The sequence below is a fragment of the Carlito syrichta genome, unplaced genomic scaffold, assembly GCF_000164805.1.
Source record: "Carlito syrichta isolate Samal-C Ts95f unplaced genomic scaffold, Tarsius_syrichta-2.0.1 Scaffold288851, whole genome shotgun sequence".
NCBI lineage: Eukaryota > Metazoa > Chordata > Mammalia > Primates > Tarsiidae > Carlito > Carlito syrichta.
In genome coordinates this window covers 69,883-97,781 of record NW_007232947.1, presented here as the reverse complement: position 1 = coordinate 97,781, position 27,899 = coordinate 69,883, and the positions used below count along the sequence as shown (strand labels likewise).

Genomic DNA, 27,899 nt, shown 5'->3' with positions numbered 1-27,899 from the left:
CCCCCGCTATCCTTAACTGCTAGCAATCCAATGCAAATCATTAACATTCCCTCTGTCTTGCAATGTTGTGTGATGGTGATAATCTAATACTGATAACCTGCAAATCTGTTCACTCCAGGAAGCTATCTAGAAAGTGATAAGGCAGGTGAAAAAAGGTACAGCCACATAATTTAATTTGTGTCTCTTACAAACTTGTTTTCAAAGTTTCTAGTTAAAGATATTTAGTCACTAAAATTATTCCAGCTGATTATTTTGGCCAAATTCTATTCCATCAAAACAGTACCAGTTAGAGTATTTTTGATGGGAAGCTCAGGGAGGATGCCATGGGGTAAGCCAACTGTTTTTACCAAGTCCTATTACCCATCTTTTTAGTGTCCAGTGACTAGACTATGCCGCTACGATTTCCAGGGGCAGCTCTTACAAGGCAGTGCCCCAGAAGTTCCTGCAACGTTTAGAGTCCTCACTTAAACACGTCAAAATAATAGGCCAGAAATCACTTATTTATTCAAGAAGTACTTACTGAAAAGCTATTGTGTGCATCCGTTTTTTCAACTAGTGCCAAGGATATGGTGGGGGGAAGAGGGTGGGATAAAAAATAGAAACAGTCCCTGTCCTTGTGAGGTTTAGAGCTTAGTGAGGAAAAAAGACATTTATAAATAACATAAACATAGAGGATAAATTGGCATTTAATACAAATTGTAAAAGGAGACATTGCTGGATACAGTAGCTTGCACCTGTAATCCCAGCTACTTAGGAGGCTGAGACAGGAGGATCACTTGAGGCCAGGAGTTCAAGACCACCATAGGCAACATAGCAAGATCTATCTCTAAAATACTAGAAAAAAAATTTTAAGGCAGCCAGGCATGGTGGTGCACATCTATAGTCCCAGCAACTCGGGAGACTGAGGCAGGAGGATCACAGGAAGCTAGTAGTGAGCTATGATCACACCACTGCAACCCAGCCTAGGTGACAGAGCAAGAATCTGTCTCTATTTTTTTTTTTAATGAGACAGTGCTTTAGGATGGGGGGTCAAAGGAGTGTCCATGAAGAAATGATTTCAGAGGGAAGCTTAATTAAAGCGAAATGGTATAAGGGCATGAGGAGGAGGCATCCGAGGTAGGAGGCCACAAAGAGGGATGGAAGGTAGTATGTTCAAGGTGCTGAAAGGTCAGTGTGGCTGGGGCAAAGGCAGCAAGTGGGGGGATCCTGAGTGACGACACTGGAGGGGTGATAGCCAGATCACTCAGGTCTACTAGTCTAGTTCAGACATGCAGGCGTTTAACTTAGAGTAGAATTACTGGATTGAAAACAACATAGGAGTTATGCCATGATTTAATCATCCTTTCTTATACAGTGTATACAGTCTAAAATTGATAATGTTTATGAATGTTGAATTATGATGAATGCTCAAAGTCACAGGACTTCTGTGATAACAAATGTTAACTGTGTGACCATGGACTAGAAACTTAGTCTAAGATCCTCATCTGTAAAACAGAAGTCTTAATACCTACTTCTCAAGGTGGTCATAAGAATAAATAGATACCCTGTAGAGAATGGTTGGACCAGTGCCTGGTGATAGCTTTTCACAATCTGGAAAAAATGTACAGTACAGGCCTTATGAACCCTGCCCTGGAAGCCAGAGTTTTAGAGGGCCCTGTCTGGTCTTTCTCCAGCTTACCCTCACATGGGATAAAGAGGTCACAAGTACAACTGAATATTCTCACCTGGAGGCCACACCCAACTCTACATTGTAGACCATGCATGCTATGGGTGCCTGAGACTTCAAAGTTGCCTGCCAAAATGATCCCATGTGGATTTAGAGTCTATAATAGCTAGTGATCTATCACAGAATCAAAGAACTGATTACCACTTGTTCTCATTCATAAGTGGACCAGATCAGTTACCATCATACTATAAGAAAGAGATTGACAGTAGCAGGATACTGCCAGGGGAGGGGTGGGAATACAACACCAATAAGGGTACCTAATCTCAAACCAAGAGAAGTGGGAACCAAAGGGAAGCCCAAACTTTATCTGTACGATGACACTTGTATACCTAATCTTAAATATAACCTAAAATAATAAACAAACAAATATAATGATCCCACGATGATTCGCAAAGTCTTTAAGGGTCTTCTCCCAAAGTACGGCCTCCTGAAGGCAGGCGTGAATCCCATATCTGAAGGCAGCTAGGGAGCAGGGGTGAATGCAGTTGTACGCACAGGCTGGGTTATCCCCACATGTGCATGTAAAACTTCTTACAGTGCACACTGGAGCCCAGGGTGAGAAGAGGAGGGGGGCCATGCCAGGCAGGAACACACTCTGTCCACATTCCCAGGTTCCATTGCAGGACCCCCAGTCACCTCGAAAGAGCAAATTCTAAATGTAAAGTTGGATTCCCTCATCATTATGAACATATTCTTTTAAGATATAGGAATAAAAAATACATCATCTTAACAGCTTGTATATTGAACATATAACTTTATTTATATGGCATATGGACTTGCATTTGTAGTCTTAATCTAAGCAAATATAATGAGCAAGTCTGACCTATAGCTTATAAAATTCTACATGTCACACAATATTCCATTTCATTTAAACCATCTTGAAATGTATGGATTTCCTATTCATGAAAATCACATTAGAGTAACAATGGCATCCTATGATGGACACAAAGACTAGAAAAGGCAAGGGAAAAACAAAAAAAGAAGTCTGAAGGAAGATAATCTGTCTAATGGCTGCTTTCCCTCTCTAAGAAAGGACAACACTATCCAAACAGCACTGTATTTATATCTTATGAAATTGTACATGTATATGTAGAGGTGGAGGGAGAAGAAGGTATGAAAGATGATGGTGTTTAGAATTAACAAAAGGATAGTTCTCTCTTGAGTTGTCTTCCTACACGTAGAGCCTCAAGTTCAAATTAAGCATTTCCAACTGAGTGAAGGGTGTCCGTGTCTGCCAGCTCTGAATTCGTCTCACAATTACTGCTGTACAAGTCACTCAGCAAGAAAACGCACACTGTCGTCAGCTTTTGTTTTCCTACTACAAAAAAAAATGTGGGTTGATTTAAACTCAACTTTTCAGGAATCTATGTCTTCTCTTCACAACCGAACAAACATTCATGGAAGGACAAATCCGATTGTGTAGTTTTCTATATGTCCTCACTCTCTCTTAGTCCCTTTTATACTTCACTGATTCATTTGGACATCTGACAAATATTTCCTAGATCTCTACCTTGTGCCATGTTCTGTATCAAGCATGGGATTCATAGTTAAACAAGACACTGGCTGAAAGATAAATACCTGGCACATAATAGGCACTCAGCGAATGAATGAATGAATGAATCCTGTACCATAGAGTTAAGGGAAAATATGAAGAAAAATGAAATCACTATTCAAGTTATCTTAAACCAAAAGTCATCTAGATGAAAAGAGGTCAGCCGGGTAGAATGTCTGTAATTCTAGAAAATGGGACATATGGGGAAAATAAGACCATTCCTAGCATTTATTCCTCCGGGACATCTCTGTGGCCATTTAGCATATGGTTCTAGAGTCTAGCAAAGAACTAAACCATTTTGTAGAAACCAAATTTTCTATATAAGAAATTTTTTTTTTTTTGAGTTGGAGTCGCTCACTCTGTCGCCCAGACTGGAGTGCGGTGGTACGCTCCCGGTCACCGCAGCCTCGACCCACTGGGCTCCGCGATCCTTCCACCTCAGCCTTCTGAGTAGCCAAAATTATAGGCACGTGCTACCACGTCCAGCTGATTTTTGTTGTTGTTGTTGTTGTTGTAGAGATGAGGTCTCGCCAAGTTGCCCGGGCGGATCTTGAACCTGCAGGCTAAGGCAATCCACTCACCTCAGCCTCCCAAAGCACTGGGATTACAAGTTGAGCCACCAAGCCCAGTCTACATAAATAATTTAACTAACACCCACTGTTTCTTCTCAGAGATGAAGCATCTTACATGACATGAATTCCAAAGAAATCAATGTATACAATAACATTATTGTTGTTTTTACTGAGATCTGAAATACTCATGTATGGTGATTGACTTTAATCACAGATTTGCTTCATAAAAAGGAGTAAAATGAGTACAGAATTCTATTACTCCATGTCATTTTCGTATTATATGCAGTATAATATTGAAACCATAGTTTATTTTTATATTCTTTCCAATATTGTAAGAAAACTAGATTACCAAGGTAAAAGTTGATCTTGCCTGCAAAGCTATTTGTCTTCTTGATGTGCAGAGAGCCAGCTAATTTTAAACAGAGTTTTGCAGCATTAATAAGAAAACTGTATTTGGTCATCAATGAGCTAAAATAAAAGATCTCTCTCAAAGAATAAGGAAAATTAACATTCAAATTTTTTTAAAATCTTAGTAAGAAGCCAACCAAGGTGTTCCAAGTTTGATTTTTAAAAAATAATAGGACATGTATTATTAATACTGCAAAATCTCATACCAAAGGTAGAAAATAGGAGTTATCTACCATATTAAGGATCTTTAAAAACCTTATCTCTTTTTCTAATGGGGGAGCAAATGGTACATTGTTCATCCTCTTTCTAGGTCCACAGGCTCAACAAAGTCACTAAGGACAAGAAGGGTGCCAGCAAAGGGAAAGAAACGCCCCTTAAAAATACATTTATTTTCCTTTTTAAACAGAAAAAGAGGCACTGAGTCATTTCCAGCTAAGGAAACTTAAAGGCCATTACCTCACCCCTAAGATATATATCCAGACCCTTGACAAGTTCTAGAAATCATTCAAAATGAGGAAATGGAGACAGATCCTTCCAGACTTTCTAGAAGTATTTCCAAATCTCTTCTTCAATTATTCTAAAATTATCTCAGTCCATAAACTTCCTAATGCTCAGATGGAAGAATGTTTAGAAGATAATAGATATTTTAAAACAAGTGTATGTAAGGAATAGGGAATTCATGTAAAATTAATTATGGACTAAACCAACCTAAGAATTGGATGGGCCTGACGTAACCCCAACAAAGGGCATGAACCTCGTTTAGTCATATGATACGGAAGAGTCCCTCTATTCTTACATCATTTTCATGTTGTACGCATATGGGTTTTGTTTTTTGTTCTTGTTGTTGAGTTGGAGTCTCCCTCTGTCACCCGGCTGGAGTTCAGAGGCACCATCACGGCTCATCAAAACTTTGAACTCCTGGGCTTAAGTGATCCTCCTGCCTCAGCCTCCTGAGTAACTGAGACTATAGACATGCGCCAACACATCTAGCTAATTTTTCTATTTTTTGTAGAGACAAAGTCTTGCTATGTTGCCTAGGCTGGTCTCAAACTCCTGGGCTCAATCCTCCCACCTGAGCCTCCCAAAATGCTGGGATTACAGGCGTGAGCCATTTCACCCAGCCTGTATTCATGTTGAATTGCCTGGAAACTGTCTCTTTGTAAATAAGTAGTAGCAAAATTTTGTCATATTACATGTACTTAAAAATCTTAGCAATGTTACCAAGTAACAATGTTAACGATTTCATCAATTAGAATTGTTTAGTTTTTTTTTTAAAGAAATTCTTACTAGTGACCTTGCATCTGGCATAAATAAGAGGCTAAGCCTAAATTTCCAGGAAAAAAAAGTCAAGTCAAATCTGTCATTTGCAATTTTGTTTACATTCCTGAATCTTGTTTTTGTTCTTGTTAATCAGCTCATACAAATAGTTTATCCTTGGTCATTCCACCACACTCTTTGTAGTCATCCAGAAAGAATCAAACATAATTATTACTGCTGATGCTCTCATGTGTCAGCCCTGAAAGATTTTCCAAAGCACAGGAGAGGTAGGCTTGAACTATAGATGAAGAATTTATTTTCAAACCTGAGCAGAAAAGATTCCAATTATGCAAACATAAGGTACTCCTTCCTCTACTGAGCATGCAGCGCCAACCCTCACCCCACTATGTAACCTGCCCATAAACACACCCCACCTGTGGAGTCTGCCCATGTTGTAATTTCCGTTTCCAGTTTTTGTGTTCCTGCATTTTTAGTCAAGAAGCTGGCAGGCACATATGGTCCATTTGGCAATGTTAGAAATGACTGCTAGAATTTGGTGGTTTCCCCCACCACTCAGAAAAATGCTTTCCATTTAATTCATAATAATAGCATTTTGCATTTATGTTTTTTATCTCTCCAATGCACTCTGCCATCATTAATGAACTAAATCAGCCTTTGCTATTTTATGATCTGTCTTATTAAGTGGAGTTGATTTTCTCTGCGGTAGTCACTTATGTAATGTTGTTTTCTTCTAGCAAACACTGCATTTAACGAATGTAAATTCATTTTTAAATTGTGTGCTCACATAGAAAATTTTCACAGAATATATTTTTAATGCTGCATCCTTACTAGAGCATTATAGGAAGTATTTTAATCTATACAGACATTTTAAACTATAAAGACATAAACTCTTTAATGTAGTCTTCCCTAAGTATTTGTAAATTATTTATCAAGACCCTCTCAAGTAAATGTGTTGAAACTGCCAGTGATAGAAATAGAAATTGTTTGCTCTGTGAACCCTGTTGCTATTTAATTATTTGTATACTATTAAATGATTGGCTTACTACTGAAATAAGTGCACAGGAAAAAAAATACAGTTGGCAAAGAAACTCTGAATTTTAAATTTACCATGTTTTGACTCTGCTCTGTTACCACTGAACCACTTTACACAAGTGCTTGATGGCTCATTCCTAGGAATTTCATCTAATGTGGAAAGAAAGTGTTTCTCTCCAAAGAAGTCTAAGTACATTTCCAAGTTTAGGCAGAGATGATATTCTAGGGACTCTGGGTTGAAAAGCTCTATAAACGTTGATTGGTTGCCTCCCAACATCCATTCCCCCCTTCTTTAGGTTAGAGCCTTCTGGTTCCTGTTTGAGGAACCACCTATTCTTCTACCCCTAGCCTTGTGCTTAGACTAGAATTGAGCCTACCCCCATTCCAAAGGTAGGTCTACCTGGCCCTCCTAACTAATTTGAGCATGGATACTTAACTCAGCCTAGCTCATCACATTCCCTTCAATGGGATTAATATAGAGTAAGCATTTCATCTACGTTAGTACACTCAGAATAAACATGGGACTTTCCCAGAGAATTGTGGATGTACACTATCTTTTCCCTTGGGTGGTATAGTATAATAGTATATAGACCTGTAGCTGGTGCAGTCATTTGCACTGTCAATAGGAAAGCCTTGAATAATTGCACGGGCCAACCTGAGATCTTACTGATACTACTGAATTTGTATTAGATAGGAAACAGTCCAAACTGTTGTAGCAAAGAGATTCCAAAGTACAAGGGTTCAGAAAAAGATGAAATTTGATTTATTAAATTCTTTCTCTCCCTCAGGTCTCCTACAGCATAGGGAGGTGGGTGACCAGGACTGGTTGGCAAATTTGGGGCTGTGAGGTCAGCTAGGGACCCAGGATCTTCCTTTCCTTTCCTGTTGTTCTGCTGTCTCAATAGCCTATAATCTTCATGCTGTAAGCTAAATGCCCTCCCATCACAGCCATGTTTCAGTAACAAAAAACAAAACAAAACAAAAAAAGAACAGGAGTGAAGGGAAGCTTATTTTAAAGCAGGGTTTATCAATCTAAGCTCTATTGACATTTTGGGCCTTATCTTTCTTTTCTGTTGGGAGATGTCTTGTACCTTGTAGGATATTTAGCAGAATCCCTGGTCTCTACCTCCTAGATGTTCATAGCATCCCCATCTCCAAGTTATGGCAATCAAAAATGTCTCCAGACATTGCCAGATGTCTGGGAAGCAAAACAGCCCCCCATCCCCTCCATGAGAGCCACTGTCCTACAGGTATACTATGGAGGCTACACATGTTGCTTCCACTTCTGTTTAAGAGCCAGAAGGTCATCATCTGGCTGCACTGAGTCCTAAGAGAGTCCGGGAGACATGCTTCTAGCTGGATGAACCAGTACCCAGGTAAAACTGCAGGGGTTCTATTGCTTAAAAAATGAGGAGAAAATGGGTTTTAGGGAACAATTCACAATCTCTGCCACACAGCCCTACTTTTGAACTTTTCCATCGTATAAGCCAATAAGTTGCCTTTACAATTTAAACCACTTGAAATGAGGTTTTAGTCACTTAAAGTTCAGAGCCCTAATTGATACATGTATTGCTTTCTTCATCCAGCACTGTAAGTTGAAATTTACTGAATATTATCCAAAGAAAAAAAGATGAAAGGGATAATACCTGAAGTTACTCAGAAGCTGGGTACTGGTTCAGAATAAATTGAACAAAACAGCTGAAATGAGACTTTTTCTTATCAAGAGAAGTCTTTGGTTGAAATGGAAAGGCCAGGGACATGAGGGCCCGCCATCACTGTGGTAGTTAAGAAGAAAGACAGTATAATTATATGAAATTATCAAAATGAAAACTGCAGCCATCTTGCATTATTTAGCTTTGAACTGCTGCTTTCTAGTTCTCATTATAAATACAAAAAGGCTTTAGCAGTTCCTTTGTATCTCACACAAAAGGATCATTGCTTACAGCCAGCTGTTTGTCAATTACATTTCTATGAAGTTAGAATAATTTGAGATTAGAACTGCCTGAGGGAAGCAGGGGCTGGTCATGTTCTAGGTATTAGAGTATAGAATAGTAATAAAGGAAGCTCTGACTTTAGAGGTGAATAGGCTCCCCAAAGTTCATCTTGCAGCCAATAGTTCTGACTTCAAAATATATTTTCCCATAGAATCTTGTTTTTAAGCTATTAGATTACACAGAAGTCCTCCAATACCAAACAAGAAACAGATACATAGATTACAGCAGTTCAAAAGAAAATGCTTCAGGGCAAAGGAAGATTTGTCTGAAGGTCGGACTGAGGAAATCATTAGTAAAATCTTCAGGGAAGGGGTGACTTTTAAACCAAGTTTAAGGTGAAGAAAGAAAGGGCATTTCAGGCTGAAGGACAACTAGTTCAAAGACACGACATTTAAAATTCTCTGTGAGGAATAGTAAGTAGCTACCACGAATAGAGCATAGTATTTGTGGAGATAAGACAAATATGTTAGGATAGGGCTACGAATGCCATGGTAGAGTTTGGAATTTTTTAGTGTGCAAGCCACCAAGATTTTTAGTGGGAGGATGGTATGATCAAATATAACTAACAATTATATAAGGATGCTTTGAAATGGAGAACATAATTGCAAGAGAAATTGGGTTTCTGATCTTAAGATGTGGCAATGGATTAGAGAGAGAGACTTAATCAGAGAGACAGCATCATGATAAATTGGCAGGTGTGGTGGCTAACTGTTCATGGTAGGTAGAGAAGAAAGAATCAGAGATGCCTCCAACTTTTTTTTAACTTTTTGGTTGGTCCAGAAGGCTGGAATCATGGCACAAGAACAGGCTTAAAGGAATGGGAACAAGCTTAGTAGGTTTCTGTCTGGAGAAAAAGAGAAGAGTTAAGGTGGTTGTGTATATTAGAGCATATGGACTGAATTTATGTTTCTGCAAAACTTGCCCTTTGAGTCCCTGTAATTGAAAACAAACAAACAAACAAATACTTCCTTAATTCTGTACTTAGTTCCAAAGTCTCCTTTCAAGTTTACTTTTGGGATATAGCTCTCCATGTTGAAACTGTGCCGGTGACACCAGTGTTGGTGAAGACATTGTATTCCAGTACCAGATTCTGTGATCAGAAACTTTGTTTAACAGAGGCAGCAATGATATGGAAGCAAAAGGTTGCATTGTGGAATGTCTGATGAAAGGAGTGCAGAGAAAAGTCCTATTAAACGTGTTAACATAATGTCAAATGTGACAAACTCATAAAATACATTCTTGAGTGTCTTGGAGCAGATGAAGGGAAGGAAAAAATAAAGGAGGATCAGTTCATACTCAGAAAGAAAAAAAAAAGAACAAGGGAGAGTTTAGCAGGAAGAGTACCAAGACACTACCAGCTAAGGCAGGATCAAAAATTATCTGGGATGTCTTTTGACCCCACATTCAACCTCCTTTTTTCCATTTGCTCCAGACAGTTGAAGTCATCAGACCAACCAAGTTTCTGTACAGCATGTTAGGTCATAAGGGAAGACAGCAATTGGAACAGCGGGGACATAGGGGCACATATGTGGCATCACTCTTCTTACTCCCTGAACAAAAGTAGACAGCAGATTCAGTGTATCCAGAATATATCAGATGGAGGTGAATGGAGTAGAATACCATGCCCGAAGGACTATGCGGAGATGATAGTTCACCCCACTAGTTAGATATTAGAGCACAAGATCAAATCTGCCAGAACTTGGTTGTTGGAAAGAACACTTCAAAAAGGAAACTCCTGTCAAATAATATGAGAGATTATTGTGAGAGGTTTTCCACTCAAAATGAATGCCTGAATATGGTCAAAATGAACAAAATGGAATAGCACCAGAACACAGCTGTCCACCCCATGAATTCTATTCAGAAGGGGCTGCCCAGTTGGAATTGCCTTTCCATCTTCAGAGTTGCTGTTAGCCTGTGGCTGGCCAAGTAATCATAAAATCAGTCAAACAGGGTCTAATCCTAATCCATGAAAATAGTGAGGATTTTCCACTTTCCCTCTCACATCGTGTAGTCAGTGTTACAAGTCTCCACTGTCTTGGTGACTTGGTAAGTCATGCTTGTTTGTTTGTTTGTTTGTTTGTTTTTAAGGATGTGGGATACAATTCAGGATTAGATATACAAATGGTCATTGTACAGGTAAAGTTTGGGTCTCACTTTGCTCCCACTTCACCTAGTTTGAGACCAGGTGCCTTTACTAATGAAGTGTGGCCCTCACCCCACTTCCACTTCTGGCAGTTTTCCACTACTGCCCATCCCTTTTTTCAAGTATTATAATTGTTCAGGGTCTACTTAAGAGTGAGAACATGTGCTGCACAGTTCTGTAATAGATCACTGAATCTTATAGACTTTAAATCCATCCAAGTTGCTGCAAAGTTCTTAATTTTGTCCTTCTTTATGGTTGTGTAATATTCCATCACGTATATGTACCACATTTTTTTTTTATCCAGTCCACTTTTGATGGGCAGCATGGTTGGTTCTGTGTTTTTGCTATTGTGAATAAATAGCTTTAACACATTCCTTGTCCTAAATAGGACAGAGTGAAGGGAAAAGAAGGGATTATATGGCTAAGTGGAAACCAGAAAGAAGAAACCAGACTATTAAATTTTCTCACCCTATAAAGGAGTTAGGAAAAGTAAGGAAGGAGATATAGACATTACGTCTCCCCAACAACAGTCTTCAGGCATAATAGCACAAGTATATCCATTTTAACTGGCCTCAAAATCTGGAAAGAAGCTTAGTACGTTCATTTTGACTCAAACTGTCCTAGAGCCTTGGTAATAAGATTCCACCCAGAACTCTGAGTTTAACCTTTCAGCTATATGTAATTTGATCTGTTGACTTCAGCAGTAGAAGAAAACTGTCCAGGATGTTGAAATAGTTTCCTATCTCACGCCTCAAGACCACCTCATACAGTAATGAAAGGAATTCTCCCTTTGTCTTTTATCTCATACATAATTAAATTAGTCATCAATGAATTAGCTGCATAGAGTGTGTATGCTTCTTCCCAGAAATAAATTGGGACTGGGACAGCTTAGCTTACTTCTGCAGCAAACGGGAAGTAATTTGCTAATGGTAGGCATCCATTCAGCAAAGTGAGTTGAGGGAGAGCCTGATTCACAGATGCTGACTGAGATGTTAGTTCTTTCATAAAACTATCACAGTATTAATACTAACAGGTGCCAGGTATGCTTTGAAGCACTTTTTATGTGCTAACTCAGTTTAATCTTCACAACTTTATGAGCCAGGTATTATCATTCTCACCACTTTACAGTGGAGGGAGCTATGCCACAAAGAGGTTAAATAACTTCCTCAAGACCACACAGTCAGTGGGTAGCAGAGCCAAGATCCAAGTTAGTACTGCTCTGGAGTTTGTACTTGTAAACACTACATGAAACTGTCTCTCCAACATATTACAAAGAGTAGCAGGTTTGGAGTCAGAAGCACTGATTTGAGTTTTTAGAAAAAAATCAGCCTTTCTGAGGCCAAGTTTCGTCACTGGAATGGTGGTAAGGATTAAAGGAGATGATATTACTATTTTTTGAGTCAGAGTCTCACTCTGTTTCCCAAGCTGTAATGCAGTGGCATGCTCACAGCCACTACACTAGCTCCCAAAGTGCTGGGATTACAGGTTTGAGCCACTGCGCCCAATGATATTATTTTCAACATATATATAAAGATATAGATATAGATAGATAGATATAACATATAAAGTATTCTCCAAATATAAAAGAACATTATTATTTTAAACTTTGTAAAATAGCCGGGCTCGGTGGCTCGGCCTGTAATCCCACGCTTTGGGAGGCTGAGGTGAGTGGACTGCCTGAGCCCGCGGGTTCGAGATCCGCCTGGGCAATTTGGCGAGATCTCAACTCTACAATAAATCAAAAAATCAGCCGGGCATGGTAGCGTGTGCCTGTAATTCCGGCTACTTGGAAGGCTGAGACGGAAGGATCACCGGCGCCCAGTGGGTCGAGGTTGCAGTGGCCAGGAGTGGCCACTGCACTCCAGTCTGGGTGACAGAGTGAGACTCTAACTCAAAAAATAAATAAATAAATAAATAATAAGTAAACTTTGTAAAATTATACTCAGCTAACACTTCATTCATTTTCACTAATTTCACCATGGATTCTAAAATATCTGTATCCAAGTATTATTTTCTGATAGCATGTTCTGTGTTCCTCTTTTTTTTTTTTTAATTAAAGACAAACTTTTTGAAAGTTTTGCTTTAAAGAACAGAGTAATCTTTTTAGAAGAGTGGAAAGAACATCATTTTTTCCCAAAAGATCATTTTTAGATCTTGACTCTCATTCTCAAACCATGCTATATAAACAATAGAATCCTTCAATTTTGTTTGTTGTACTAGTTTTCTATTGCTGCTGTGACAAATTACCACAAACTTCATAGCTTATAACAACACACATTTATTATCTTACAGTTCTATAGGTTAGAAGTCTGACACATTCAGATAATAGGTCGAGAGATCTATTGCACAATGTGATGACTATAGTTAATAACAATGTATTATATTTATGAAAACTGCTAAAAGAGTAGTTTTCTCACCACAAAAGACATGTGAAATAATGCATATAGTAATTATCTCAATTTAACCAAACCACAATATATGTTAAAACATCTTGTTGTACATGATAAATACAGAAGATGCCCAAAAAAGCATACATGTTTTAAGAAAGGAAAAACTATTAGGATTGTCATACCCGATATATACCAACAACAAAAGATGAATACAAGTCCCATTTGACTTCTACAATTACAAGAGGTGCTCAGAGTGGTTACATTGGCATCCAGCATTCTGATTATGGCAAACTACCGCAGAACTTGTTGTTGTGTGAGGCCTTCCAGATCTTCCCTTGTGCACATCACACATAATACCATGTCTCAAACTTATCACAAATGTGCACAGTGGTTGAATGTGTTGGCGGTTCTGTTGCATATTCATATCTCCATTGTACTTCTACTACATTCTCGAATTTCAAATACCACTTCAAAATAGTTTTGCGCTCCTGGATCAACACCACGCTTCTGCCGTTTTCTTTGACTGTCCTGCCTGTGGCATGGTGATTAGCATTCATTTGATTAATGCCTTCTTTTGAGTGAACATCATACTGCACATTGCTACCATAATTCATTTCAACTTTGAAAAATAATACATAGACAACATCTCTTAAAATGTTCATGCATTTTGTTCATACCCCCAGTGTATATCATCTTTATTTGTTAAATTTTTAATTAATTAATTTTATAAATGATCAAAAAGTAAGGAAGCCTGACACAGGTCTTACTGGACCAAAATCAAGGTCAGCAGGGCAGCATTCCCTTATGAAGGTTCCGGGTGAGAATCTATGTCCTTCTCTTTTCCAGCTTCTAGAGCCACCCACATTCCTTGCCTTGTGGGCCCTTACTCCATCTTCAAAGTCAGCAATGCAGCTTGTCTCTGTCCCTTCTTCCCTTATCACCTCCATTTCTGACCAAAGTTTCTCCATTTTTTTTTTTTTTTTGAGTTGGAGTCTCACTCTGTCGCCCAGACTGGAGTGCAGTGACCGCTCCCGGCCACCACAGCCTCGACCTGCTGGGCTCCGGCGATCCTTCCACCTCAGTCCTCCGAGTAGCCGGAATTACAGGCATGCGCTACCACGCCTGGCTGATTTTTTGATTTATTGTAGAGGTGAGGTCTCGCTGCCCAGGCGGGTCTCGAACCCGCGGGCTCAGGCAATCCACTCACCTCAGCCTCCCAAAGGCACGGGATTACAGGCTAAGCCACTGAGCTGGCTAGTTTCTCCATTTTTAAGGACTAGATTAGGCTTTCCTGGATAGTAACTAGGCTGATCTTCTCACATCGACACAGTTCCTTTTAGGGTAACATATTCACAGGTTCTAAGGACTAAGATGTGGACATTTTGGGGGAAAGCAGTCATTTTGCCATCTATAATTGTGACTTTTAGGAACAAAAAATCCAATTTGGCATATTAAAAAGGCTTGAAAACATATACAAGTTTGAGGGTAATTTTATTACAGTGTCCTAAAAAACCTCCAAATCATAACAGCCATTATGACAGAGAGGAGATAAGGGTCAACTAGGTTGATTTCAGACAAAAAAGAAAGCCTGACAGTGGGTGAAGGAGAGCAGTGCCACGTCGACAACAAAACCAAATGAAAGGCCTGAACACTATCCAAAATACAGCTCTGCATCTGCACTCCTAGTACCTGCAGGGCATTACCAGGAATGAAGGACGTTCCTTCTGATCTCATTTCATCATTTCCAGAAGGGAAAAGTCACAGACCTACATTATTAGAAACTAGATGGACATCCAATATTTCCTTTCTGCTATTGTTTTAAAAAGATGCTAATTTTTTTTTTTTTTTTGAGTTGGAGTCTCACTCTGTCGCCCAGACCGGAGTGCAGCGGCACGCTTCTGGCCACCGCAGCCTCGATCTGCTGGGCTCCAGTGATCCTTCTGCCTCAGCCTTCCGAGTAGGCATGCGCTACAATGCCCGGCTGATTTTTTGATTTATTATAGAGATGAGGTCTCGCCAAGTTGCCCAGGCGGGTCTCAAACCCACAGGCTCAGGCAATCTACTCACCTCAGCCTCCCAATGCGCAGGATTACAGGCTGAGTCACCAAGCCTGGCTGATGCTAATTTTTTTTAAATAAATTAAACAAATAAAAGAAATTGTGTCTCAAGTCTTGCACCCATTTCAATGGCAACAGGGATCATCTAAATGGTGTTGAAGAAGGGTTGTTGGTATTTAGATGATGAAGATTTCTATGAGTGCTTGTTGGGGGGAACAGAATGAATCGAGACATCTACAGAGAGACAGAGCGCCTGAGGACAGTGGCCTGATTTTGTAGCTTGCATATTTCCCATGCTATTTACATGCTTCCAAAAACCTAATGGGTGTTTAAATGCCAGGCATGATGTCCAGTAGCTGTACTCAGGAAAAGAAAGCAAGAGCAACCTTAGTGAGTCTCATTACAGCTTATTTTAGTATTTCCATAAAATTGTGCCTTATTATGCAGTCACCAGGACTTCTAAGCCACCAAGAAACTCTCACTGGCAAGGATTTGCTTAGCAGAACAGCTCCTAAAACAGAACAAACTGAATTATCCAGAGGCCTATTTTGTAGAAGAAGTGATATTTACTTTTTTTTTAAAAAGTATGTGTCCTTAAAGCACAGGTGTGACTCATAGTTGGATGGGTATATTTCAGCTTGGAGGACTCAGCCAGTAAGTAGGAGAGACAGGAGCAAAGTCTAGACCCCAGAAAAAGTTGATAATGAGCTAAGCAAGAGATTAGGGACATCTTCAAAAGGACCAGAGTTCAGGACAAGACTTCAATGCAATGAAAGAACTAGAAGACACTTAGAAAATCAAGCCAATCAAGGAGCAGATGAAAATGAAGAAGACTGAAGGAAAGGGAGAAGCAATCTAAGACTACAGATTGCTGGGCCAAGAAGATACTCAAATGTACCCATCTTGGGTACATACCATATCAAGCTTAGACACTCAAGACTTAGCCAGGCACAAAAGCTGATAAAAAAATAAGTGCTCTAAGTAACTTCCAGCTCTGGTCATGATAAAAACGGGAATTTTACCTGCAAAGTTAAGTTGCTTTGGTACCTGTATCAGGGTCAATCTGCAAAGGCAAAGACTGAGATTGTCCATTTATAGCAGCTCCAGAGCTACCCTGCTTTCAACCCTCTCTTCTCTCTTTTATGTATCATGAAATTGTAGAATATATCTGAATTGTTGTCAGAATTGGCAGTTTCTCCTTGGCACTGACTAAATACCTGTACATGCCATGTATGCCTTCTGTGTCCATGTGTTGAAACTTCGGCCTGAGTTTTCTCAAGAGAAGTGTTATGACTATGTATTGATTCATTTAACACAGTAAATGATAAGAGAAATTCTTGCACATCTGCCACTGGAGTCAGCAAATTAAAAACTCAACAAGGTAATTTCAGATTTTGCTAAGAGCTCTGACATGATCTGATTAATGCCTTGAGGAGAATGAGGTCGTTTAGAAAAGGTGATCAGGAAAGTCCTGCCGGGAAAGCAATTTTTGAGCTGAGAACCGAATAACAAGAGGGAACCTGTCATTTGAATATGCAGTGGACACTTATACCAGCTGGAAGGAGCTACCTGCCAAGGAGAAACTGGAGGCTGGACTATCTCTGTAAAAGTGCAAGGTGTTGGATGGGGGAGCTGGGAATTTCATAAAACAAGCAAGGTCTGAACGAAAAAGCAACATTAGCTGTGAACAGCAAGATGGATTATCAGTGAAAGACTCCCTTTTTTGCCTCCATTTACAATTATACACAGCGTTTTCTTTTTTCAAACAGCCAACGATTTAGTTGATGGAGCTGGTTTCTCATCTCTAGGCCTGGTTTTTTTAAATGTTATTAATTTTGATGGAAATCTTCATTACAATTCCCTTGACTGGATGCAGCATTTTAAAAATTTCCAAACAACACATATCCAAGTAATGTGGGCTTTAGGGGCAGTGGGAAGAAGACAGGAAGAAGATCCAGATTATGAGACCCTAAATAAGTTTCACTTATTCACTCGACAAAAACTGAATATGCTCCAGGCACTGTTATAGCAAATTCAAATAGTGAATGTGACAGACAAAGTGTCTGTCCCTTAGGACTTATAATCTACTGGGGACAGAGAGAAGGAGATAAAAATACCCTTTTTTCATCTGCAGTTTTCTCTTCTAAAAATATATGAGCATTAGCCTAGATTATCTGCAAAGTTTCTCCCAGCTCTACATGTTCCAAAAGAGAGAAGAAAAAATTTGAAAGGCTTAATAGTGGTTATTTTAGGAGAGTAAAATCATGGACTTCAATTTTTTCCTTTTGTTCATCATTGCTTTCTGATATTTTTTTCCTGCTAATGAACATATGAAATGGAAAAATGTTTAAGCAAAACAGTAGATAGATTTTCCTTTCAATTCTGAGCACTGGTTTCTAGTGACCTGAAGGCATGTCATTCACCCATTAGTAATGGCAGCTGTTAAGTGGGAATTGTCTTACTCATCCCATGACTAATTACTTAACCTTTGCCTAATGAGACCTTAGGGAAACAGCTCTGGGGATCTTCCTGGTCGTTTTCTCTTACTTCTGTATGTACTGGTCTCTTATCTTTTCCTTAAACACCTGAAGTACTTCTCTCCCTAAGCATATTAAGGTACCCCTCTTTCCCCCACACACAGCTGGCCTCTTCTCATCCTTCAAGCTTCACATCTCAGCTTCAACGTAACCTTCACAGAGGCCCTCCTGAAGCAGTCTAACAATTTCATTCCTACCATACCACTCATCCTGCCATCCCTAATACGCTCTATCATAACTCTATGCTGCTTTTTTCTTCCAGAGCACTCTCTTCAGCCTGTAGTTTCATGTCTTTTGTTTCTTTACAAGCTTATAGTCTATTTTCCCCACAGTCTGAAGCTCCTTTGTGAAGACAGGGATGGTCTGTTGTGTTCACTATGTTCCTAGGGCCCAGTAGCGCCTATCACATCACAGGCACTCAGCTAATACTGGTTGAGTAAATGAATACAGAATGAATGAAATGGCCCCTTTGTCCTCTCTCTAGGAGTTTTATTCCCATGCAGTGGTATGCTGCAGGCAAGCCCTTTGCCACCTCACAAGAGCCAATTGCTAAATGCTCAGGGATGTCACAAGCCAATTGCTAAACTCTTAATGGCTCAGAATTGGCCTTGGTTAAGGTATTTATACCACGGACATCAGCAAATGTTACATGCCAAGTCTCCCCACACCCCCAAGAGCTGGTTTAACAGCACACCAGTAGTTTCATCTCCTAAATCCAACTGTAAATATTGAAATATCATGGCGGTAAACATGCCCCATAGGTTACTTAAAATATTTCAATAAAAAATGTTTAATGTTTTAAAAAATACAAAATACATGCTATATAATTATTTACCAGTTGGAAATACTTGATCCTTTCATAAGCTAAATCATGATATAAAATCTGTGGCTCTGATCGCCTAAAGTTGTTTCTGTTTTTCAGATCCTTATGTGAAGATTCATCTGATGCAGAATGGCAAGAGGCTGAAGAAGAAAAAGACAACAATTAAAAAGAACACACTTAACCCCTACTATAATGAGTCATTCAGCTTTGAAGTACCTTTTGAGCAAATCCAGGTAATGTCAAACATAATTTTGTCTTCCCATTCAATTTCATTCCTACAGACCACATAAATTATACACAAAGACCTTGTAAATTATCAGTGCACATGCCTTCATTAGAACTGCCATTCTTATTCCCACGCACATTTGATGCTTGAGCTACATCAAGAGGGCTATGATAAAATATGCAGCACAGGATGTGCTGATTCATCAACCAAAAACAGCTAGGACTCTATTGAGCAGAAATAAAGTTGGAAAAAGAAAATCAACAGAATAACTCTGCTAACTCAAAAAGTGTATCTACAAAGTTTAAAAGTCAAGAGAAAATGAGCTTTCACTATTTACTGCCAGGCCATAATAAGTAAGTCTCCTTATTAGATTTTTAGAGCCAAAAATGGAGATAAGAGAAACATTTTTGGATGATACTAAATATACAGCATGGGGAATCCTTATTAAAAGGTGGTTAACACCAGGTTCGGTAGCTCAGCCTGTAATCCCGTGCCTTTGGGAGGCTGAGGTGAGTGGATTGCCTGAGCCCGCGGGTTCGAGACCCACCTGGGCAGCAAGACCTCATCTCTACAATAAATCAAAAAATCAGCCGGGCATGGTATCGCATGCCTGTAATTCCGGCTACTCGGAAGGCTGAGGCGGAAGGATCACCGGAGCCCAGCAGGTCGAGGCTGCGGTGGCCGGGAGCGGCCACTGCACTCCAGTCTGGGCGACAGAGTGAGACTCCAACTCAAAAAAAAAAGGTGGTTAACAATAGAAAAATTAGGCTACATCTGAGTTGGAATTGATGGATATTTTTGTAAAAGAGGAGCTGTAATTTGTTAGGCAATAATTATGATATGAAGTGTTCTACTAAAAGTTCTTATGGTTAATATATTCAGAATAAGATACCTACTTAATAGCATGTGATCGTATTATTTAGGGATTTTTTAAAAATATTTAAATTTTTCACTCTATCTCCATCATTAGACTATCAGAATCCAAAGTTCACATTCTATAATTATGGGCTATTTCCTGCTAATCTTTAATGGGCATCAGAGAGTCAAAGTGCATGGAGGAATACTATTTTTAGATTTTACTAATAGATGTGGGCCTGTATTTTTCAGTGACATAAAAGTGTGCCCATAACTTGAAGGAGAAATGAAAAATAGACATCAAACCTATAATATAGGACATTCTAAAGGTCCAGAATAACATGTCAGCAAATATTCTTCATTTTAAAAATTTTTTAAATTGCCAAATAATAATTTGGGATACATAGTGATGTTTCGATGCATATAACACATAATGATCAGATAAGGGTAATGAGCATATCCATCATCTCAAACATTTATCATTTCTTTGTGTTGGGAACATTTAATATCCTCCTTGATATTTGAAATTATATGCTATTTTTAACTATAGTCATCCTACAGTGGTATAGAGCACTAGAACTTGTTCCTCCTATCTAGCTGCACGTTTGTATCTTTAAACAAGTCTCTCTCTATCCCTCCCTGTCCCCTACCCTTTTCAGTCTTTCATATCCTTTGTCCTACTTTAGATTTCTATGAGATGAACTATTTTGTAGCTTCCACAGATGAATGAGAGCATGCGGCATTTAACTTTCTGTTCCTGGCTTATTTCACTTATTAAGCTGTTCCATCCATTGCTGTGACAGGATTTCATTCTTTTTTATGACTGAATAGTATTGCATGGTGTATATACACCACATTTTCTTCATCCATTCATCTGTTGTTGGACACCGAGGTTGATTCCACAGCTTAGCTACTGTGAATAATGCCATACCACTCTGAACACACCCGATCACACCTTCATTTACTTTTAATCTATTATTAAAAGACAGTATGGTATCATGAATGAATCAAACTTCTATTCCATGAAGAAAGTCAATATAATAGCTATGTTATATTTGTTGTGTGCCTAGGTCCAAGTTAACCACCTAACATGCACAGTCTTATTTAATCCTCAGAATAACTTTATAAGAGGGGTACCATTATTATCCCCAACTTTACATATAAAGAAACCCAGGCTTAAAATTTCCTCACATATAAAATAGGAGTGATAACAGAAATGGTGTCAAAGTGAGATTATGCATATAAAAGCACTTGAAACAGTGCCTAGCACATAGAAACATACAGTAAATAGTTCCCATCATTCTTCTTCTTCACAATGCTAATGTCCTCTGTTTTTAAAATTAACTTTTTATTTGAAAATGTTAGCTGAGCATGATAATGCAGGCCTGTAGTTCCAGCTACTCAAGAGGCCGAGGTGGGAGGATCACTTGAGCCTAGGAGTTCAAGGCTGTGGTGAGCTATCATGGTGCCACTGCACTCCAGCCTGGGCAAGAGTGAGACCCTGTCAGAAAGAAAGAGAAAAAGTGGGGGAGGAGGAGGGAGGGAGGGAAGAAGGAGAAGGAAAGAAAGAAAATGTATCTAACAATAAGATTAAATCAATCTGTAAGTCAGTGCTGTCCAGTAGACTTCTATGATGATGGAAATGATTTAGCATCCATGTGGTGCAATCCAGGTAGCTAATGAGTACCTCAGTCACTAATGTGGTCAAGAGACATTAATTTTAATTTATTTAAACTGACATTGAAACTGCTAGATGTGGCTAATAGCTGCTATATGGAATAGGGCAATTTTAAATGACCCAAAATAAACAATAACTCTCCCATTCCCATATTGGTTCGTATTTTTAATATAACCTTCCTCATATACATTTTCCCAGGGTGGCAAATTATACATACTTATTTACTTTCAACAGTTGTGATATAAGTAAACGACATTTCAGAAGGCATTGGCTTTCTGTCCTAAAAAGTTCATTCATTATCTTGAACCAGTGAAACTGCTGCTTTGGACCCAGTTGCAAACCCCTCAGACATCAATTTTCTCCAACAATTTATTTTGTGATATTTATTTTGAGTTCTAAGACCTTATTCCCATGGAGCTAACACCTCTTGGCATTTTACTTATTAATTCCTCAAAACAATACAAAGCAAGGCATTGAGAGAAAAAAAACCTATTGCAAAATAAATATCCTTTTCAACTACAAATTGCAGAAAATGCAAATATATCGAAAGTGACACTCATTAAAAAACAATACATATGCTGGGCTTGTGGGGCAGCATTTTTGAGGAGATAACATTTTGTCAGGACAGAGAGAACTTGAGTCCGATATGGAGTATATTACATATGGAAATAATGAGCACTCTTTTGACTGGATCCTTTCTTTGCTCCTTGAGTCAATTTGTACCTTTTCTTTTTTCCCCCTCAATCCCCCTCCAAGGCTATTTTCTTAGCCTTTGCATTCTCCTGGAGAAAATAATTCAGTGTTTGTCATGCTAAAATAGGGGTTTAGGTCTCCCTCATTCTGAAGCGATAAGATGATCTTCCTTTCCTTCTATCTTTTTCTATACCTGTGAAATATATTATGAAAGAAGAAAAATGTGCTAATTTCCAAAAGCACCTGAAAATGTTACCCCACCACAAAAAAAAAATAATAAACATAGAAATAAACTACATAAGCAGCTGGAAAAACTAATCCAAAGCCTTCACAAGGATATTTCTGTCTCCAGTGCTACTGATCACTGCATTCCTAAACGGAATAGTCAAACTCTGAAAACACCTGTCACGTTTGTGCATAAAGTCCCCCACCCCATTCTTTGTGATATAATTGTATCCTGGTGATTTTTGCTTGGGGCAAGTTCTAAGAATCAAGGCAACCCACTTCTTGGTTCCAAATACCATCCAGTAAGTAGTTAAATCCCTTAACAATGGGAATCAGTCCAAGACTGCACAAGGGAAGATTACCTCTTTTATGGCCAGTGTGTTGCATTTCACATTCTAAATTCTACTTTCAGAAGTGATCGTGAAGCCGTATATCAACATCTCTCAGTACGTTGGTATAATAATTTAGCTTTCAGTGTGCAAACTCCACTAAAAGGCCATAACTCAGCTGGATCTTCATCTGGCCCTAGCTTTCATAATTACCTTTTGTGCTACATTTAACTCTGGTCATCAAATGTTATGTATTCCACTTTACTTCTTTAAGTTTTTCTTTTATCTTTGCACTCAGTTACTAGGTTAAAGCCATCACATATTCTAAGCAAATTCATTGCATAGGCAGCAGAACTGAAATGTGCTTTTGAAAAGTATATCTTTCATACCATAATGATATAGGTTTGCTTTCATTAGTTTGATCAGTTCAAAAAAGTAAGTTATTAAATAAATCTAAAAAAATCTCATGGAATTGTTGTGATCCAAGTAATGCTCGGCTACTCACCCTTGATACCAATAAATCAAGGGGCAGAGAACTGGTAGAATGAAGTTTATTTCTGAATTCTAATCTGGGGAGCAGAGTTGGACTTGAGTTCTTTCTAAATGGTTCTGCTCCCCGTCCAGGGTTTTACAGTTCACTTTTGTAACTCCAGAGTTGTTAGCACCTATACATTAGCCATATGACCAGCAGAGCATTGTATAGAACTTGAGATTCAGCTGCATTTATCAATAGTGATATTTTCAGTCCAGACTTCCTAGTGCCAGGTATCAGAGGTACCTCATGGCTTTTATCAGTAGGGCCAAGTGTTAATCAAGCTTGCCATAGAGTAAAAGGAGTTTACAAGGCCCAAGATATCATGCATTATGCAAAAGTTATACAAATCACAAAACTTATTATTACATTGATACAAAGTTATACAAATCACAAGGCTTACGATTACACTGATACTATAGTATTCAAACTTATAACCACTCAGAAAATGGAGGTAAATGGTGATTTGCATCTTTCAGTTGATTGGGCATAGTCTATGGGGAAGTCAAGGATCCCCTGAAGCTACTTATTGGCAATGCATAGGAGATAGGGGGACTCTCATTGAAGTGCTCAGGAATGTGCAGGAACACTTGAACCCTTGCTATGCTCTTCTTTAGGGGCTGTGACAATATGGACAGACATTAGCAGTTCTCTGTGTCAGAATCACTGAAGTAAATCCTATGTGACAGTTATTTCTATTTGATGTCAGTGCCAGATACATAGTAGTTATTCAATAAACATTTATTGAGGAAATGTACGGATAAGAAAAAAGGATTTTCACTATATTGTCACCTCTTATCCTCTAATCATCATATGATTAGTTGAAATTCTATATTAATTTTCTTGTAAAATGCTGCCCTTCCCCCATGAAATGAGATTATCACACATGGTTGCTTTGGGAAATGTAACCCAAAAAAAGAATAGCCTGAACATCAATGCCAGGACTTTCACGAATGAGACCATTGAAACAAATGGACTTAGAGGTTACTACAAATTGACATAGGCTGCATGGCACGATGGTTTACAACACAGGCTACGGAAGACAAATGATTCATTCCTTAGAAACCCTCAGGTAGGTTATATAACATCTCTGAGCTTCAAGCATTCTTATCTGCATAATGGCAATATTAACAGTATCTGTTGTGAGGAATAATTGAGTTCATGTGAAAGAGTACAAAATATATAATAAAAAAATATATAATATAATAATTGAGTTCATGTGAAAGAGTACAAAATATATAATAAAAATATATTAAAAATATATTTAAAAAATGAGCATTTGTGTATCAAGATGATGATGGTAACAATGATGATACAGTATTGGGAAAATAAAGATTGAACTGATACTCAAGTCACTTTCATCCTCATCCTGGTGGTTGGAGATTGATTCTTCTTATTTCCAGTTCTTTAGATCTCAAGGAAGCTTAGTAATAGGGCTTTATCCCTAGAGCTAGCAGATTAATACTTATTTCGTGTTCTCTTTCAGAAAGTGCAAGTGGTGGTAACTGTTTTGGACTATGACAAGATTGGCAAGAATGATGCCATCGGCAAGGTCTTTGTGGGCTACAACAGCACTGGTGCGGAGCTGCGACACTGGTCAGACATGCTGGCAAACCCCAGGCGACCCATTGCCCAGTGGCACACCCTACAGGTAGAGGAGGAAGTTGATGCCATGCTTGCCGTCAAGAAGTAAAGGAGAGAAGAAGTCTTTCTGCATTTGCCCACATAGTGCTCTTTAGCCAGTATCTGTAAATACCTCAGTAATATGGGTCCTTTCATTTTTTCCAGCCGTGCATTCCTCACACACAGTGGTACTTCAAATCCCATTTTAATTTGCACAGATTTAAATGTAGAGAGCCCTTAAACCCTTCATCACACCCCTGCCCTCCAGATCTACTCTTCTTTTAAGCAATATGATGTGTAGATAGAGCATGACTGAAATTATTTATTGTATCACACGGTTGTATATACCAGTATGCTAAAGATTTATTTCTAGTTTGTGTATTTGTATGTTGTAAGTGTTTCCTAATCTGTGTATATCTAGATGTTTTTAATAAGATGTTCTATTTTAAACTATGTAAATTGACTGAGATATAGGAGAGCTGATAATATATTATATGGTAAGTATAGCATCGTCTGCATTCCAGAAAAAATATCAAGTTGTAAGGCACTAGTACAGTTAAACTGACATCTTAAAGGACAACTTAAACCTGAGCTTTCTATTAAATTATCTGAGTACCAAGATATGCTTACACCACATATTTGGTGGGTGAATCCAATTCACCTATGAATTCCTTCACAGGCAAAATAGAATGATCTGAGCAGCAGCATCCAGGCTGACCTCAAGGAAGCAAAACTACAAAGCAGAATACCATGTCTGAACATATTTACAAAGCTAATATCATGGCTTCACTCTTACATTGGAGGAAGCAACTGAACAGGAGTCAATGATTTCATATTAACTGCATATAGAGTCAAAACACGGTGTTCCGTGTGTGTGTGTGTGTGTGTATATGTGTGTGTGTGTGGTGTGTGTGTGGGTATGTGTGTGTGCATGCATTTGTTTGAGGATGGGGGGGAGAAGAAGCTGAGTGGAGAAGTCAACATTTATGAAATATTGCCTGACTATTTAAAAAGAAAAAAGTAGCTCTCCATTGTCACCTTTATACAAAATGTGCATCCTGTGAATTCTGTTCCAGATTTCACTCCTATAATAACTCCAAAAGGTTTGCACATTAGACTTTGTAACAAAATATTTTATTATACAAAACCAGATTAGAAGGAATGCAGAATATTTTTAACACAGCAATCTGTGTTTATTATACAAAATTACTTTGTGGTAAACAGACAGTATTGTAATCCCATCAAGAGATGAAAAAAAATTAGCCATAGTTCTGAATGCACTTCAATTAAGCCAAAAGAGACAGCTAGTGATCTTTTTATATGCTCTTTTTACTTAAATAAGTTTTAATTTGTCCTTTAAAAAGGTGAAATAAAACCAAGAACAAGTTCTAGAAAACTGAAGCAACCTCTTATGTATACTAGATGCTTGATTTAGGAGGAGTTTTTAAATGTTTTCAATGTTATTATGTAGTAAATGGCACTATTATGAAGCTACTAGTCATTCCATAAGAGTCTTACAGGACTGCTCTGTGTAACACTGTGACTGCCTGTGTGCTTAGACACGTAGTTTCCTCAGTGGATAGCACTCAATTTATTCCGTAGTGATATTGTAACAATACTGCCATTCCCTTCTACTGCACTGCCCAAGGTGTGTGTAGCACAAACAGTTCTCATTACAAAGGACCAATTCAGAACTGAAAAGCTATGCATAGGACAAGAAAGATATACAGAACGGGGTGGAACACACAGCATTTTGTCAAACACTGTGCAATATTCCATATTTTTCCCCACTATGGTAGACAACCACTTCGTGGAGGGCAGCCTATTATCTCATCTGCAGCTACTTTCCTCCCATTCACATCTGTGACCCATTTTAATTTCTAGGCCACAGAAAGTACTGATGCTCTGAAGTGAAAATTCTTATCTTCACAAATTCCAAAACAAAATGGAGGAAAACGAAGCATTGATCTCATGTTCAGACTTTAGGATCTCATGCCATGTTTTCCTAAAAACTCAAGAGAATTCAAAAAGGGCTGATGATAGGCTTCAAATATGGGGTTGGCTGTTTCCCAGTAAAACTAGAATTCCTGTCATTATTCTATCTTCATCAAAGAAGAGGCAAGCCCTTTTACCTTTCAGCCCAGTCCTAGCAAACTCTTTAGGACTGGGGCGGACACAAAGGACAAAAGGAGAATAATATCTCTGTCTTCTGTTGATGGTCCATACTTCTTAAAAACAAAGATAATAGGAAATACACAAGTCATAATGTGAGATTAAATATCGGTTGAAAAAGAAAATTCAAACAAGACTCTTCAATTTAAACAACCAAACCCTACCAAAGAGAGGAAGTTGACTGACTTTCAAAAATCCTTTAAATACCAGAAACTGACTTTTAATTTCACTGTATTCAGCTTTAAGTTGTTCACAACAAAACAACACTTTAAAACAAGCAGGTTCAAGCTGCCGAAGGTACATTACTTCTTGCATTAAAGTACTACTAATGCATTTCCTTGCAACACTGCCAGACATGGGATTGTCACCATAGAATTAGCTGGTACTATGCCATCTTTCACAAGTCAGTGACCGAACCTGCATTATGACCAAGATTCATCCTCAGATAAGCCACATGTACCTTTCTGACAAAGCTGTGTAAAGTATTAGAATCTGATGCTCTAGAAAGATCCTAGTTGCCTTTGTGTATATTTACTGCCTGCTTGAGTGTTTCTATGTGTGGGTTTTCTCTGTATCTTGTAGAAATGTTGGGGTGTTTTCTTCTGCCATATGGCTCGTGGCCCGCGAGCCAACTACTTTAGCTGTATTTTACCTTCATTTTTGATGAGGTGGTTTAAATTTTGTTTCACTTTGTGTAGTGAATTCCACAGTAGTTTTCTGATTGTTGTTAAAAATGACAACATATTACACGAATATTCAATAAAAATGTTTTATTTCCTGTTGATGTTGCCGCCTTGCAACTCTTTTCCTTGCCTGACTGATGGTAGCTCATCAGCCCAGTGACTTTCACTGGAAGCACAGCAGCTAAACAAAAGCTTCCACTGGATGCCAGCTTCTGAATCACATCTATGGGTGGCTGCGGGGAAATGCTGCCCCTAGGGTATTTGGCCATTACCGACCAGTGTTCCTGCACAGCGTCATTCTCAATATGCATTTCTCTGTTCCTGTCTATGTTCAGTTTGTCTGTCATACTCTGAGGCTTTCCAGCTGTGCC

The 27,899-nt window shown here is 38.6% G+C and overlaps 1 protein-coding gene across 4 annotated transcripts in view; it reads left to right on the top strand.

Annotated features, from left to right (window-relative positions):
- SYT1 (synaptotagmin 1) overlaps positions 1-27,629 on the top strand; it is a 588,991-nt gene extending 561,362 nt beyond the window's left edge. For all 4 annotated transcript variants that reach the window (XM_021710395.1, XM_008053907.2, XM_008053906.2 and 1 more), the window contains 2 exons: positions 18,612-18,745; positions 24,537-27,629. In XM_021710395.1, the coding sequence (XP_021566070.1) occupies positions 18,612-18,745; positions 24,537-24,743 (341 nt within the window). In that variant the 3' untranslated portion in view covers positions 24,744-27,629. The remainder of the gene's footprint in view (positions 1-18,611; positions 18,746-24,536) is intronic.
- The last annotated feature ends 270 nt before the right edge of the window (positions 27,630-27,899 follow it).